The sequence below is a fragment of the Labeo rohita genome, chromosome 2, assembly GCF_022985175.1.
Source record: "Labeo rohita strain BAU-BD-2019 chromosome 2, IGBB_LRoh.1.0, whole genome shotgun sequence".
In the NCBI taxonomy this organism is placed as follows: domain Eukaryota; kingdom Metazoa; phylum Chordata; class Actinopteri; order Cypriniformes; family Cyprinidae; genus Labeo; species Labeo rohita.
This window is the reverse complement of record NC_066870.1, coordinates 22,698,090-22,711,133: the sequence shown is the minus strand read 5'-3', so window position 1 is coordinate 22,711,133 and position 13,044 is coordinate 22,698,090. Positions and strand designations below refer to the sequence as shown.

General features: G+C 35.7%; 2 protein-coding genes across 3 annotated transcripts in view; both read right to left on the bottom strand.

Annotated features, from left to right (window-relative positions):
* Positions 1 to 6,064, bottom strand: part of slc6a9 (solute carrier family 6 member 9) — a 56,064-nt gene extending 50,000 nt beyond the window's left edge. The window contains exons 1-2 of one of the 2 annotated variants that reach the window (XM_051132544.1): positions 5,975 to 6,064; positions 5,285 to 5,368 (exon numbers count right to left, since the gene is read on the bottom strand). The gene's annotated coding sequence lies outside the window, so the exon portion shown is untranslated. Of the gene's footprint in view, positions 1 to 5,284; positions 5,616 to 5,974 lie in introns of those variants that run through there. The other variant, XM_051132537.1, reaches the window with a different exon arrangement.
* A 3,491-nt stretch (positions 6,065 to 9,555) lies between these two features.
* klf17 (Kruppel-like factor 17) lies at positions 9,556 to 11,793 on the bottom strand. The gene is made up of 3 exons (XM_051137609.1): positions 11,600 to 11,793; positions 10,156 to 11,137; positions 9,556 to 10,044 (listed from the first exon to the last, which is right to left on the bottom strand). Exons 1-3 carry the CDS (start codon positions 11,684 to 11,686, stop codon positions 9,869 to 9,871), a joined length of 1,245 nt encoding a protein of 414 aa, XP_050993566.1. The 5' UTR covers positions 11,687 to 11,793; the 3' UTR covers positions 9,556 to 9,868.
* Between the last annotated feature and the right edge of the window lie 1,251 nt (positions 11,794 to 13,044).

Sequence of the window (13,044 nt, the reverse complement as noted above, 5' to 3'; positions counted from 1 at the left end):
AAACCACCAAAGAGAAAGGTCACTTCTGTCTTTGGTTTTCAATTGTTGTGTTTTTGTTGCTCAGCCATGAAACTGATTCTATCTGCAAGTGTTATCTGCAGAGAATTTAAAGCACACAAGTTACTCTCTATCTAAATGCATTAAGATAACAAACTTTGCGCAATTTTCTGGCAAATGTTCAACTCAGAGTTAAATCCATCAATCAAAAGTACTTGGCCCTCCATATATTGTACATCTTAAAAATATATACTACCAGTCAAAAGTTCTTGAACAGTAAGAGTTTTTAAAGAATGTTCTTCTGCTCACCAAGCCTGCATTTATTTGATCTAAAATACAGCAAAAGCAGTAATATTGTGAAATTTTTTTACTATTTAAAATAGCTGCTTTCTATTTGAATACGTTTTAAAATGTAATTTATTCCTGTGACCAAAGTTAAATTTTCAGCATCATTACTCCAGTCTTCAGTGTCACATGATCCTACAGAAATCATTCTAATATGCTGATTTGCCATTCAAGAGACATTTGTTATTACTATTATTATTATCATCAATATTTAAACAGTTGAATACATTTTTTTCAGGATTCTTGATGAATAGAAAGATCCAAAGATCAGCATTTATCTGAAATAAAAAGCTTTTGTAACATTACACAATATACAAATACATTTTGAGCAGCAAATCAAATTATTATAATGATTTAAAATCACAGGAAAAAATACATTTTAAAATATATTCCAATAGAAAACAGTTGTTTTAAATGGTAAAAATATTTCAAAATTTTACTCTTTTTGCTGTACTTTGGGTCAAACAAATGCAGCCTTCTCAAAAAAAACATTAAAAATCTTAGTGTTCAAAAACTTTTGACTGATGCGTAAAATTACTATATTCCTCCGTTTACTGATTTGTGGTGTTCATCTGAGAAGAAAACTGCCAAATATTCTATTACTTTTTACAATCTCACCATTTGTTTCTAACGCTAATTTCTTCAACAGTTTGAATTAGTTACAGTCCCTGACAAAAGTCTTGTCACTTGTGTACAAATTGACCTCAAGTGCCGCTGAAATACATTTCTAATCAAGATTTTTTTTACAAGAAATGGCTCATTTTAATCCCAACAGCTTTTGTAATAATGTTTCAGTGCAAAACGAAACTGTCAAAAAGTATTCTAATATTCAAAGCTTGGTAAAGCCCATTGAGTCAATTTTTGCAAAGACATAAGTGTTGTCGCCTTGTCATATGAGCTTCACCTGTGACTAATAATGGATCAATTAGGTCTCAGGTGTGTATAAAAAGAACCCCAGTACACTAGACCTTCACATCAACTGCAACTAGACCTCTGCAAACATGCCTAAGATTCACCCTGAGACTAAAGTGTTGATTATCAAGAGGCTGAAGACCAGATCCACTGCTGATGTGGCAGACACCTTCAATGTGTCTCAGCGTCAAGTACAGAGGATAAAAAAAAAGATTTGAAGAGACTGGAGACGTTTTTGACAAGCCCAGGTCAGGCAGACCCCGCAAGACAACTGCTCAAGAGGACCGTTTGATGGCTCGAAAATCCAAGGCCAGCCCATTTTCCACTGCAGCAGAGCTCCACGAGACCTGGTCACCTGAAGTCCCTGTGTCAACCAGAACAGTTTGTCGGATTCTGTGTCGAAATGGCCTCCATGGTCGAATCAGTGCCCAGAAGCCAGCACTAAACAAAAGACAATTGAAAAACCGTGTGGCATTTGCCAAGGCCCGCAGCCTGCTAAAAGGATGGACGCTGGAAAAGTGGCAGAAGGTGGATTTTTCAGATGAATCTTCTGTTGAATTACACCACAGTTGCTGCAAATATTGCAGGAGACCTACTGGAGCCCGCATGGATCCGAGATTCACCCAGAAAACAGTGAAGTTTGGTGGCAGAAAAATCATGGTCTGGGGTTACATCCAGTATGGGGGTGTGTGAGAGATCTGCAGGGTGGAAGGCAACATCAATAGTCTGAAATACCAAGAAATCTTAGCTACCTTTTATATTCCCAACCATAAAAGAGGCCAAATTCTGCAGCAGGATGGTGCTCCATCACATACTTCCATCTCCACATCAAAGTTCCTCAAGGCGAAGAAGATCAAGATGCTCCAGAATTGGCCAGCCCAGTCACCAGACATGAACATCATTGAGCATGTGTGGGGTAGGACGAAAGAGGAAGCATGGAAGACGAAACCAAAGAATACTGATGAACTCTGGGAGGCATGCAAGACTGCTTTCTTTGCTATTCCTGATGACTTCATCAATAAATTGTATGAATCCTTGCCAAACCGCATGGATGCAGTCCTTCAAGCTCATGGAAGTCATACAAGATATTAAATTTGGATCTCACAGCACCACTACTTAATTTGCTGACATATTTTTGTATTTGCAGTAAATTTGTTCAATTTCTGTATAGGCGACAAAACTTTTGTCTTGCCAAAATTTGACCTTTCTGTCTTAATTAAATGATATATCTTTTTTCAGTGAAACTAATTCATTTCAATGCATTAAACATCATTTGGGATGGTTTTAGCTTTTCATATGAGCTATTTCTAACACCAATTGATTAATTAAAAGTCAGGTTAATAGCAGGTATTTCTACAAAATAGATAAGCGACAAGACTTTTGTCAGGGACTGTATAGTTACTAAAAAAGGAAATGATAAAATTAACGGGAACTTATCAGGTTTTGTCCACAGTGTTTGGGTTACATGGAAAACAATGTTTGGGTTACATGGAAAACAATGTTTGGGTTACATGGAAAAATTCTTGGTTCTTAACATTATGAGTTCAAGCATGACAGAACATCCAACAGAAAAAAACAACAATAACATTCCCAATTTCCACTCAACCAGCACAGAAATATTGTTCAAACAGCCATATAATCCCATTTACTTTACATTGTGGACAAACGGTGGACAGTCTGTCTGGCCAGGAAATTTAACGTTTTGATTTTCGGTCTGATGAAGGTGGCCATGCATGGGTGCACTAATTGTGAAAAATAAAACTACGTTCCCAGACTACATAAACAGTTCTAGGATACGTGCATTTACAAAAGGTGTATGGAAAGTAATCTGAAAAGAATTTATCACAAATTTCCTTACAACTGCTGCATCCTGGTATTCAGTATGGCATACTGTTAAAACAATTCTGAATAGATGTATAGTGCCCTATTGAAGCCCTTTTGGCCACAACATTTGAAAGATCTTTGGAGGAGAAAAAAAAAATCCACCATACAGTGTTTCATCACAAGTATTTACTCTCTAGATTGCATACTGCAAATGTAAAAAATAACGATAATAAAAAATAAACAGTGAATATGGCCATAGCAAAAGGCTGAACGAGTAAAAAGCAAATAAACTTACTGAAAAAAGTCCATTAACCCACCCCACTCTGGCACTTTTCCAGCTTGTGTCATAGACTGTCAACACAGGACACTTTTTATGTACTGGAGCTAAACCACACCATGTATGGTGTATCACTTAAAGCATGATTTGACATGCTTCTATGAGCTCCTCTGTTTTATCATAAATGATCTCGACAAGTTTGCGCACAGATTGGGCCCAGATGTGGCTGCATGGTATGATTATCCTGCATCTTCTCATCCCTTCAGTGATAAAAATCATCTCAGCATGCCCAACATGTGTTTAAATATGATAGATAGGCACGTGCAAAGTATGCTACAACAATCTGTTACATCACGGGCGAATCTCATTTCCACTGGGGCCTGTGCGCAACTGAATGTTGGAGGAGGGTCTTTTATTTGTTTACATATGGCCTCTTCCTGAATTTGTTTTTTAGGAAATAGAAAAGAAGGCATACATGTTTAATTCAAATGCTAATGGCAGAACGACGCAACTACAGATTGTAGTATAGTGCACAGCCCTAAGCAGCAGATTCATGTATTCGCAAAAGAGCAATATCAATTTTGTTAATAAAAGATTGGTCAAATGGTTCTTGTAATGCATACCAGATCTTGAAGTATTTTGTAAGTGCCTGAAATATCAAATCTGTCCAGAAATCTCTATTCTGTACCTTAAATATAGCAGCATCTTACCCACAATATGACAAGGTTACAAATCAACGATAAAACAAAAACTGAAAATTTTAAAATAATATGACTAAATATCGGCATCATTCTAAAAAGCATATTCAGGTTAAACAGAGTACTAATACTACTAAGGATTAAACTGAAACTAAAGGAGAGGTTCTAGACATATGACATAAAAACCACCTTACATAAGGTTAGCGTACTAGTGTTTCTAATTTGTAAGTCACTTTGAATAAATGTAAATGTTATGACAATACTAAGGTTGTGCGTGTTTTTCTGTGACAATGTGGCATTCTTGTGTTTGTACATAAAAAAGATCACTTTCAAAAATGTACGATTTACTGTGGGTTATTGTAAGACTAATTGGTAACACTTTACAATAAGGTTCATAAGCTAACATTAGTTAGCTACATTAGTTTACACAACCTAAGAATGAACAATACTACAGCATTTCTTAATGCTAGTTAATGTTAATTTAAACAGTGCATTATTAAAACCACAAGTTGTGTTTGTTAACATTAGTTAATGCACTGTGAACTAACATAAACATTGAACCACTGTATTTTAATAACTCAAATTAACTAAGATGAATAAATACTGTAATGAATGTATTGTTCATTGCTCGTTCATGTTAGTTATATATTATCTAATGTTAACAAATGACACTTTATTGTAAAGTGTTTCTGATTAAGCTAATGTTTATGTAAAAAGACAGTTTACACGTTTTTCACTGAAGCAATGACATATTTGCCTGAAGTAGTAAGAGACTAGTAAGATGTCAGTTAAAACTATTTAAAGGTATCGCAAAACTGTACATCTGACATTTAATTAAAACTGAAACTGACAATAAGCTAGCAAGTGGGGTGAAAGAATCCTCTCTAACCTACTAAAACAATCTTAACCGCAAGCGTGTCATGGAGAAATTCAACGGGTTCAACAGGTTTTTCATACGAATGCTAACAAATGGTACGCTCAAGAAACATAGCATTAATGGATGTGATTATATTAAAGTTTGTAGAGTGCAAAATGTATAAACACAGCATCACTACTGTACTGCTGACACTTCACCCGCCCTCTTACTAATGTTGCTCTGACCTAAAACGAATAATAAGCAATAGTTTAACGTTTATAGTAAACAGTAAACTTCCAAACAACTGGATATCTGTAACTCTTTAAACACTTCCTACTGGTATGAAATAAAATACGGAAGGATCATTCATCTTACCATCGCTTGCTCATTGGTGTTGTACAGAAGACAGCACTGTCCGTTGGTCTGTTACAGATGGTCTGAGATGAGTACCGGTGTTGTCTGTAAAGTTTTGAACACGACCTCATTAAATAGATAGACATTTCTTTGATAAACTTCCAATATTTAAAGTACACGCTGCTCAGATGTGATCCCGCCCCTTGACAAAAGATCCCCCAACACACACACGTGCTTAATTTGCAAGGGGGTTTTCTAAACGGAATAAAAATAAATTAAACCGCCGTCGGTTGGGATGTAAACACCAGCCAGATCACTTTAACAGATGATCTGACTCGGATTAAGACGTCGTAACTAACTCTGAATTTACCGGTATTGTTGAGCACGTGTGCTGCTGCGGTTGACGGATGGATGTTTCCGCTAGACAATAGACCTGCGATTATAGTCATTGAGCAATACGTGTAAACTGCAAATAAAACTGCAACACTCTCAGAGTTTTATTAGTGTATAACTTCATAAATCAGCCTTTTCCGGCTTCTAAATCCTTTATAAATATGACAATTGTTAAAAGAGTGCGAGGTGTGCTGCCAAAACCTTAAACATAATGCCCTGTCGCATAGCAACGCGTTTTGTAGCCAACACAATATGTGAGCCTGGAATGAATATCATGGGTGAAATGAGGACATACAGCGACAGACATACATTAATTACCTTTTTATTCTCTAAATGATGCTGGTTATCGACATAAGGCGGATATACACGCTTCCCCATTCAAACGCCGTTGCGCAGCGTAGCGGTGGGTTTAACCAATGCTAGCAATACAAAAGACAAGATTATACTCAGTGAAATGGCTCAAGCTGTGACATGTAAGGTGTGCCATAGGTCCCTCTCTAAGTTTAGCTCAAGAGATGAAAAAATGGTCTGAATACAAACGATATTGTTTTTCCAAGAGGCAGAATGCAGTGTCTCTGCGTTTAACTCTAGTCTGTAGTTAATATGTATTATATAAATCAGCCTTAACATAAATTCTCTTGATATCATAGGCTTATATACAGCATCAATGTGCGCATGATAGCTTGCACAGACATATAGAATAACCTTTGTAGTCATTGGTCCTCTAATGCAAACAGCTCAGTCATAAAATCTCTTTATGAAAATCGAATCTGGTTATTAGCTTCCAATGAAACCTTTGAAAGGGGCTAATTAGGCCAAATTCACTATATAAAAAAAAAATCTGCACTGTCAAAAGTCTGTCTGCATCATTATTTTGATAATTCAGGGCTGTGGAAAATTGTGAGCAATATATGAATTCTTACTATGGCCCAAAATTAGATGAATATGATTTTAGTGCTTTTACGTTTACGGTTTTATCTTGCTCACCAGTACCTCTGAACACTTACAACATCTGTGTTAATGTAGTGTGTACTGTTCAACTATGTGTGGCATTGCAGCAGCAGGTGTTGCTTAATATCATGGACGAAAACAAAATAGGAAAGACTGCCATCTCGTGGTAGAAACTGATGCCTTTAGATAAACTTTACCGAATGACTAATAAAACACAATAGGGTCATTGTTAAATCAGCCAAATTTCAAAAACTTCCCCGGCTCAGATTTTATTAATATTTTTAACAAACATAAATAGTGGTGAAAGCCAAAATATGTCATGGATGTAGGCCTTTATGTAGTCAATAATTCGCTGTTTTGTAGAGGTGGGTCAAAATGACGATTTTCAATTTAGATTTGGAGTCAGATTACTGGGGGGTAAATGACTGTATAAAGATTTAAACAATAAATTATTAAATTAAAAAAAATGTCAGTAGTCAAAAACCAAAGAATATTAACCCAAGCAAATCTAAGTGCTTAGATTAAGAAGCACAAGTGCTTTTTCTGTTTTTGAATGGTCACCATTGGCATACAACGCAACAAAGAATGCTGAAGTCAACTGATTTTACTAATAGAACTACCAGTCACTGTATTGAAAAAAACATAATGATTCTGCCGTCTTTCTACAGTCATTTTTACCCACCTGTAATTAAGAAGTCATCATTTTAACCCCCTCTACAAAATGACTTAGTCACTAAATATGCCTCCATGTCATTAAATATTTTGGCTTTCTTCCTAATTTCTTTCATCAGCAAAAATAATAACCAAATTTTTTAGCCAAAGGCCTTTGTTTGAACTGACACATCCAATGATCCAATGATTATATTAAAATCCTGCTGTATGACATTGCATTGTTTTCTAATTGCCTGAAACATCTTTTGACATTGTATTTAAATATGTATTTGAATTTGGAAGTAATTATTTTTGTATTTAAGATATGTAACTGAACAAAGCAAGGTGCTTTGATGCAGTGTGACTTCCTGCCAGCAGTGGGAGACTGCACTAAGCTTATGTTGTACATTTTTTTCTTTTTATTGAATCTCTTACCATAAAAAATACGAAATTACAATGAAATAATCAACAAATATAGAATTAATTTTAAAAAATACATTACATTTATACATTTAACAGCTTTCTTGTTTAATTATAAGTAGTTTTGGGTATTGCAGAAATTCTGGCTTTTGTTGTAGACATGGACATTATCATAAGCTGACACATGCTTCCTGTAAACATGGGCACATTTTGCATGTCTCCTTTATTTAACCAATGTTAGGGAGTTACTAGTTACATGTAAAGGAATTATGTAATTTTTTTTACAAAATTAATGTAACTGTAATCTGTTACAGTTACTGATAAAAAAAATGTGTAATTCAATTATTATGAAAATGTCAGCAATTACAAAGGGGTTACATCTTATTTTAAGACACATTAATTTGACTGATTTCTTTCAAAATTGCATTGACTGCTCTAAAATATGAGACACAGATGTTTTAGTGGTTTAGGACAGAATAGGACACGTTTATTCAAAAACTTGTTCTATTTTCTGTTTTGGTTTGTGTATATGCTTGATTTTTTTATATTAAGTATTTTTTCCAAGGCATTGTTAGATGCCAGTGCTTCCTCTACACTCAAAAATGTTGGGTTAAAAACAAAAATATGAACAAACCCAGCGAGTGGGTTGTTTTGATCCGGCGGTTAGATTTGGTTAGTTTTAACTCAACTATTCCTTAAATTTCTTGCTTTAAAATGAACCCAAAATAGTTTGAAAATTAATATTTCCTAAAATGTTGAATAAATTACATTCATTAATAAGTTGAATAAATAATAATTAAACAATAATTACTTTTAAATTGCTTATATTAATAAATGTTCACCTTTTGAATATTGCTGATGCCTCTAGAAATTATGTGTCTGATCTACAACCTATTTTAAAACCAGCCATATAGTCATTTTTAAACAACAGTTTAAATTAGTTCAATTAAAATAGAAGGTTGGGTTGAATATTCACCCATATTTCACCCTTCATTTTTTGGATTGTATGCAAAGATTTGATTTCAAAAACAGTATATTAAACTATATCTTGTTAGGATTTTAAAATCTGTATTTAATAACAATCTCAAAATAAAAAGAGGTGCAAAAGTCTGATTTTGTGGTGGCTGTGTTTAAAATTAAATTATTATAATCTAAATTCAAGAGATGAAGGATTTTGAAAGTCTGACAGTTACCACTGTTGAGTACTGCTGAAAGGTTAACCCTGCTGTTTTAAATGTTTCAAAATGATTAACAGTTTAGTAAAATGTAGAAATTTAAATTAAAACTAATCAAATGTAATCAGTTACATTAATAAATCAATTAAAATAGTTACACTACATATTACATTTTAAATAGGGTAACTTGTAAGCTGTAACCTATTACATTTCTAAAGTAATCTTCCTAACACTGTTTAACACACCTGATTGAGATCATCAGCTTGTTAGGAGAGAGCAAGGTTAAAAAACACTGCTCGATTGGTTTGACCACATATAAGATTCTGTGACTAAACTGTGATCTATTTTCAGACAGGAGAGGGCGACATACTGTAGCTTTTTAAGAATAGTAGCAGTAACATGATGCACGTGGGAGGGAATACTGTATTTGTGTTCTCAATAGCTATTTTCACAACAGTTTTTGCTTTTTATAATTCTTGGCAATTACTGTAATGTTACATAATTTAATTACTTGCTTTTATATAAAAAGTTTAAAGTGTTGGTAGTACAGTAAGAATGGGCCTAGTTACATAGATGTAGAATTACATTTCTATTAACAATTTACATGAAGCTGTACTTATTTTGCCCAGTATTTCATGGAGTAAAATCAGGGTGGTAACTCAACAAAATAAGACACTTGAGAAAATGAGACAAAAGGCTGAGTACAAAAAAGACAATGCTTTTAATTCTTCTGCAAATCCATGAAAAAAATACTCCCTGACTTAATACAAATGTATAAATGGAGAATAAAAAACATATATACAAAAGTATGGGTCCTGCCCCGTTTTTATACATCTGGGAAAGTACTACATAATTTACCTTCTAAATGAAAAAGAATCTCCTTCTATTAAATACTGTCATAATTTAAATCAAATGACATTATACTGCTATTCACATATAACTGCTGTCCCAAAATAGGAATTGTCTTAATATAAAATCCTCTTGTCGTTTAAAATACATATAGTCTCTTTTTTGTTTACATGTGCCTCTTCATGTGCAGGGCCAGGTGATCTGAACGGGAGAAGGCTCTCTCGCACAGGTGGCACTGAAACGGCCTGTGTCCGGTGTGCTTCCTGTAGTGACGCGTCAACTCGTCCGACCTGGCGAACTTCCAGCCACAGCCTTCCCAACTGCAGTGGTATGGCTTCTCACCTGTCAACAGAACGAGGAGACATTTATCATTGTGTACAAACACTGGTCAAACGGTTTATAGCAAGCAATTAAGTTAAAACAACAAGTAGCCTATGAAACAACACAACGTACCTGTGTGTGTCCGCATGTGCGCTTTCAAGTGCGAGCTTTTGGTGTACGTTTTCCCACACCCGGGGAACTCACAGCTGTGCGTCGCTGTCCGTTTTCGTGCCCATGACCGACGCCCTCGTTTTGGCTTGCTGTCTTCTGGGTTCAAAAATCCCAGGAGAGGTGAAGAGGGTGGAGTCAGCATCACACCTGGCATGGCCGGGTGATTTCCCCACAATGGCTCGCTAAACATGTTATAGTGTCCGTGATACTGTTGATGCTGGGCGTACTGAGGTGGAAAAGGCGCGCTATTCATAAACTGCTGTTGATGTGCAATGTCAATATGATGGTGAGAGCTCATCTCTGTTAGGATGCAGTCTTTCCTCCCTAAAATGTCCCGAGGCACATCTTGTTGCACATGATGCCCATACGCCTGATGCTGCTGCTGCTGCTGCTGCATTACGCGCTGGGGTTCTTGTCCATAATAATGACTTACATAGTCGTTTACCATCATGCAGGACTGCTCGTGGTTTTCAGTTTTTATTTTGTATCCCACGTTATTAGACACATGGCTTCGAGAGTTCAGAGCTCTTAGTTCAGTGTACTCCAGCCTGTCTAAATGTCCTTTCAAACTATATTCATGCGTGTCGCCTTGAAAAGTCACGTCCGGAGTAAACAACTCGGCTACCAGGCTGTGTCCGGGACGTGCGGTAAAGTTGTTGCCACAATAGGCGTTCGGCGTCGGGTGACATCCATCGCTGTCGTACACGGTACTGCAGCTTTCGGGTGACTCCGGTAGAGAATAAGCGGGCGGCTGCTGCGCTGAGTTGTTGTCATTGCTAGACGTGACGGAGTTGGACAGAATGAACTCTAGATCCAAAAACTTGGAAAGATCATCCTCGTCTTTGGTCAAAGGTGGAGATTCAACAATGCTGAACTCCACCTCGATGAGGGGTCTCACGTCTCCAACTGTCGCGCTGGTTTTAGTTGGGTCAACTTTCCAGTCCTGAAGGGGGAAAAAAAAAAATCGGGTAAGACTTTCTTCAGATAATAAAGTCACAGTCATTAAAATAATAATAAAAAAAATATACTATACAGACATGCTGTTTATAAAGATGTGTCACAGCTGTACAGTGCGTAAAATATATAGACATCTTTAAAAAGCTGTTTAATTGGTTTAAACAAAACTTTTAATTATCTAATTATCGGCGTGTTTTTAAAATCTAACACTGACAGTGTTTGTGTTTTCTCATAATATTTCTACCAAAAGATCCAGAGCGATCTGTTTCTTCTTCACACAAACACGATTTGTATTTAAGCTCTTTTTACCAATAAATTGTGAATTTAAAAATTATTTAAATTTATACAAACATGTAAAACCTATACCATACCATCATAATTCGCTCTTTAAAGTGCTGAAAAATGCATTTGAAATATACCTCAAATTTAAATGTAAAGTTGAACTCACCCGAACAATTTCAGACTGCTTCTCGTCTAACATTTGGTTGCTTGCAAAAGTATTAATCGAAGGCAACATCGCATCTGCAAGAGCCATGTTGCAAATGTTAGGGAACTCAGTAGCTGTTCACTCTCATTCAGTCCGAGATAGACAATGCGTCTCTAATACGTTTGACTGGCTACCTACCTGTCCCATTATAAGGAGGGTCTGAAAGTCGCGGGGGCGTGCCCTTGTGACGTTGCTCGTGTAGTTGTAGCCTATCAGGTGTTTACTCTGGCTACCCTTAACAACATGTAAATATTGTCAAAGCACAATTGATAATTTGGCCTTTAATTAACCGTGTTTCCTTATTCCGTTAAATTATGAAGACTGCTTAAATACTTTATGTTCTAGGGAATAAATTACACAGGGATTCAAACACCCTACAATTCGCACGTTTCTGTTTTCACTGTAATTTTTTAATGACACTATATTTAATGATAATTCAGTTCACATCATAGTCATATGATTCAAACACTTTCACATCCAAATAACTTTGCTTTATGTAAGTTCTATATCGGATTTGCAATTTATTGGATGTTTTTTTCCTCCACAACTTTCTGAATGTAATCTGAGCTCTGAAGGGGGCGCCACAAACCCCCTGCTCGTTGAGACTTATTGTAGTTTATTGGAAGGCCGTTGAAACAGAAATTTGGTAAATTATAAAAAGAAAGACAATTAATTTGTTTTAAAACAGTGTTAAAAATAAACAGTATAAACTGTTATTTATAGGGTCTATATTAAAAATGTTTGTGTGGTAAACAATGCAAAACAAAAAGCTGTTCTAAGAGGTAAATAAAAACCACATGCTAAATAATTAAAAACAAAACACACAAATTTTATAGATCACGGAACCAAAAGTTTCAATAAGCCAGCTACATTGCTGTGAGTTTCACCTCTTTATTCTTATTCAAATGGGCCTGATCTCACGTGTCTGATATAGGTATTAATTTATCCAGAATGAACTCTTGCTTCATTAGCATTTGAACAACCAGCAGTAAAATCTCGGAGCCATCGAAACAACATGATAATCTCAATGTTCAACAATGCAGGTACATGTTAGTTAATGATCCCTGAGTCAATAGACCTCCTCTTTCAGTTGATTAAAATGCAAATTAATGGCCTAATTCTCTCGGGCTTATGTTTAGAGACAAGGTGGGCTTTAACCAAAAAAAAAAAAAAATCTGTTCCACCTAATGCCTAGGACAAGGCATTAAATATTTAAACATTTAAAGTGTAGATATAACGAAAAAAAAACATAGTTTTAATAGCCGTATGCTAAATACTTGCAGACAAACATGAAAACGCGTGCTGTTTCTTCTGTTCCGTGCGCGCAGACCAGCAGCATTTGCACAGTCTGATTCTGTCGGTTTATATAGTCCAGTTATTTTTACCCTTACTACGTAATTCAGAGT

Coding starts and splice junctions, on each gene's coding strand:
- klf17 (XM_051137609.1), bottom strand. CDS start 11,686: ATGGCTCTTGCAGATGCGATGTTGCCTTCGATTAATACTTTTGCAAGC. Junction 11,138..11,599: donor AGCAGTCTGAAATTGTTCGG/GTGAGTTCAACT, acceptor TTCCCCCTTCAG/GACTGGAAAGTTGACCCAAC. Junction 10,045..10,155: donor GCACATGCGGACACACACAG/GTACGTTGTGTT, acceptor TTCTGTTGACAG/GTGAGAAGCCATACCACTGC.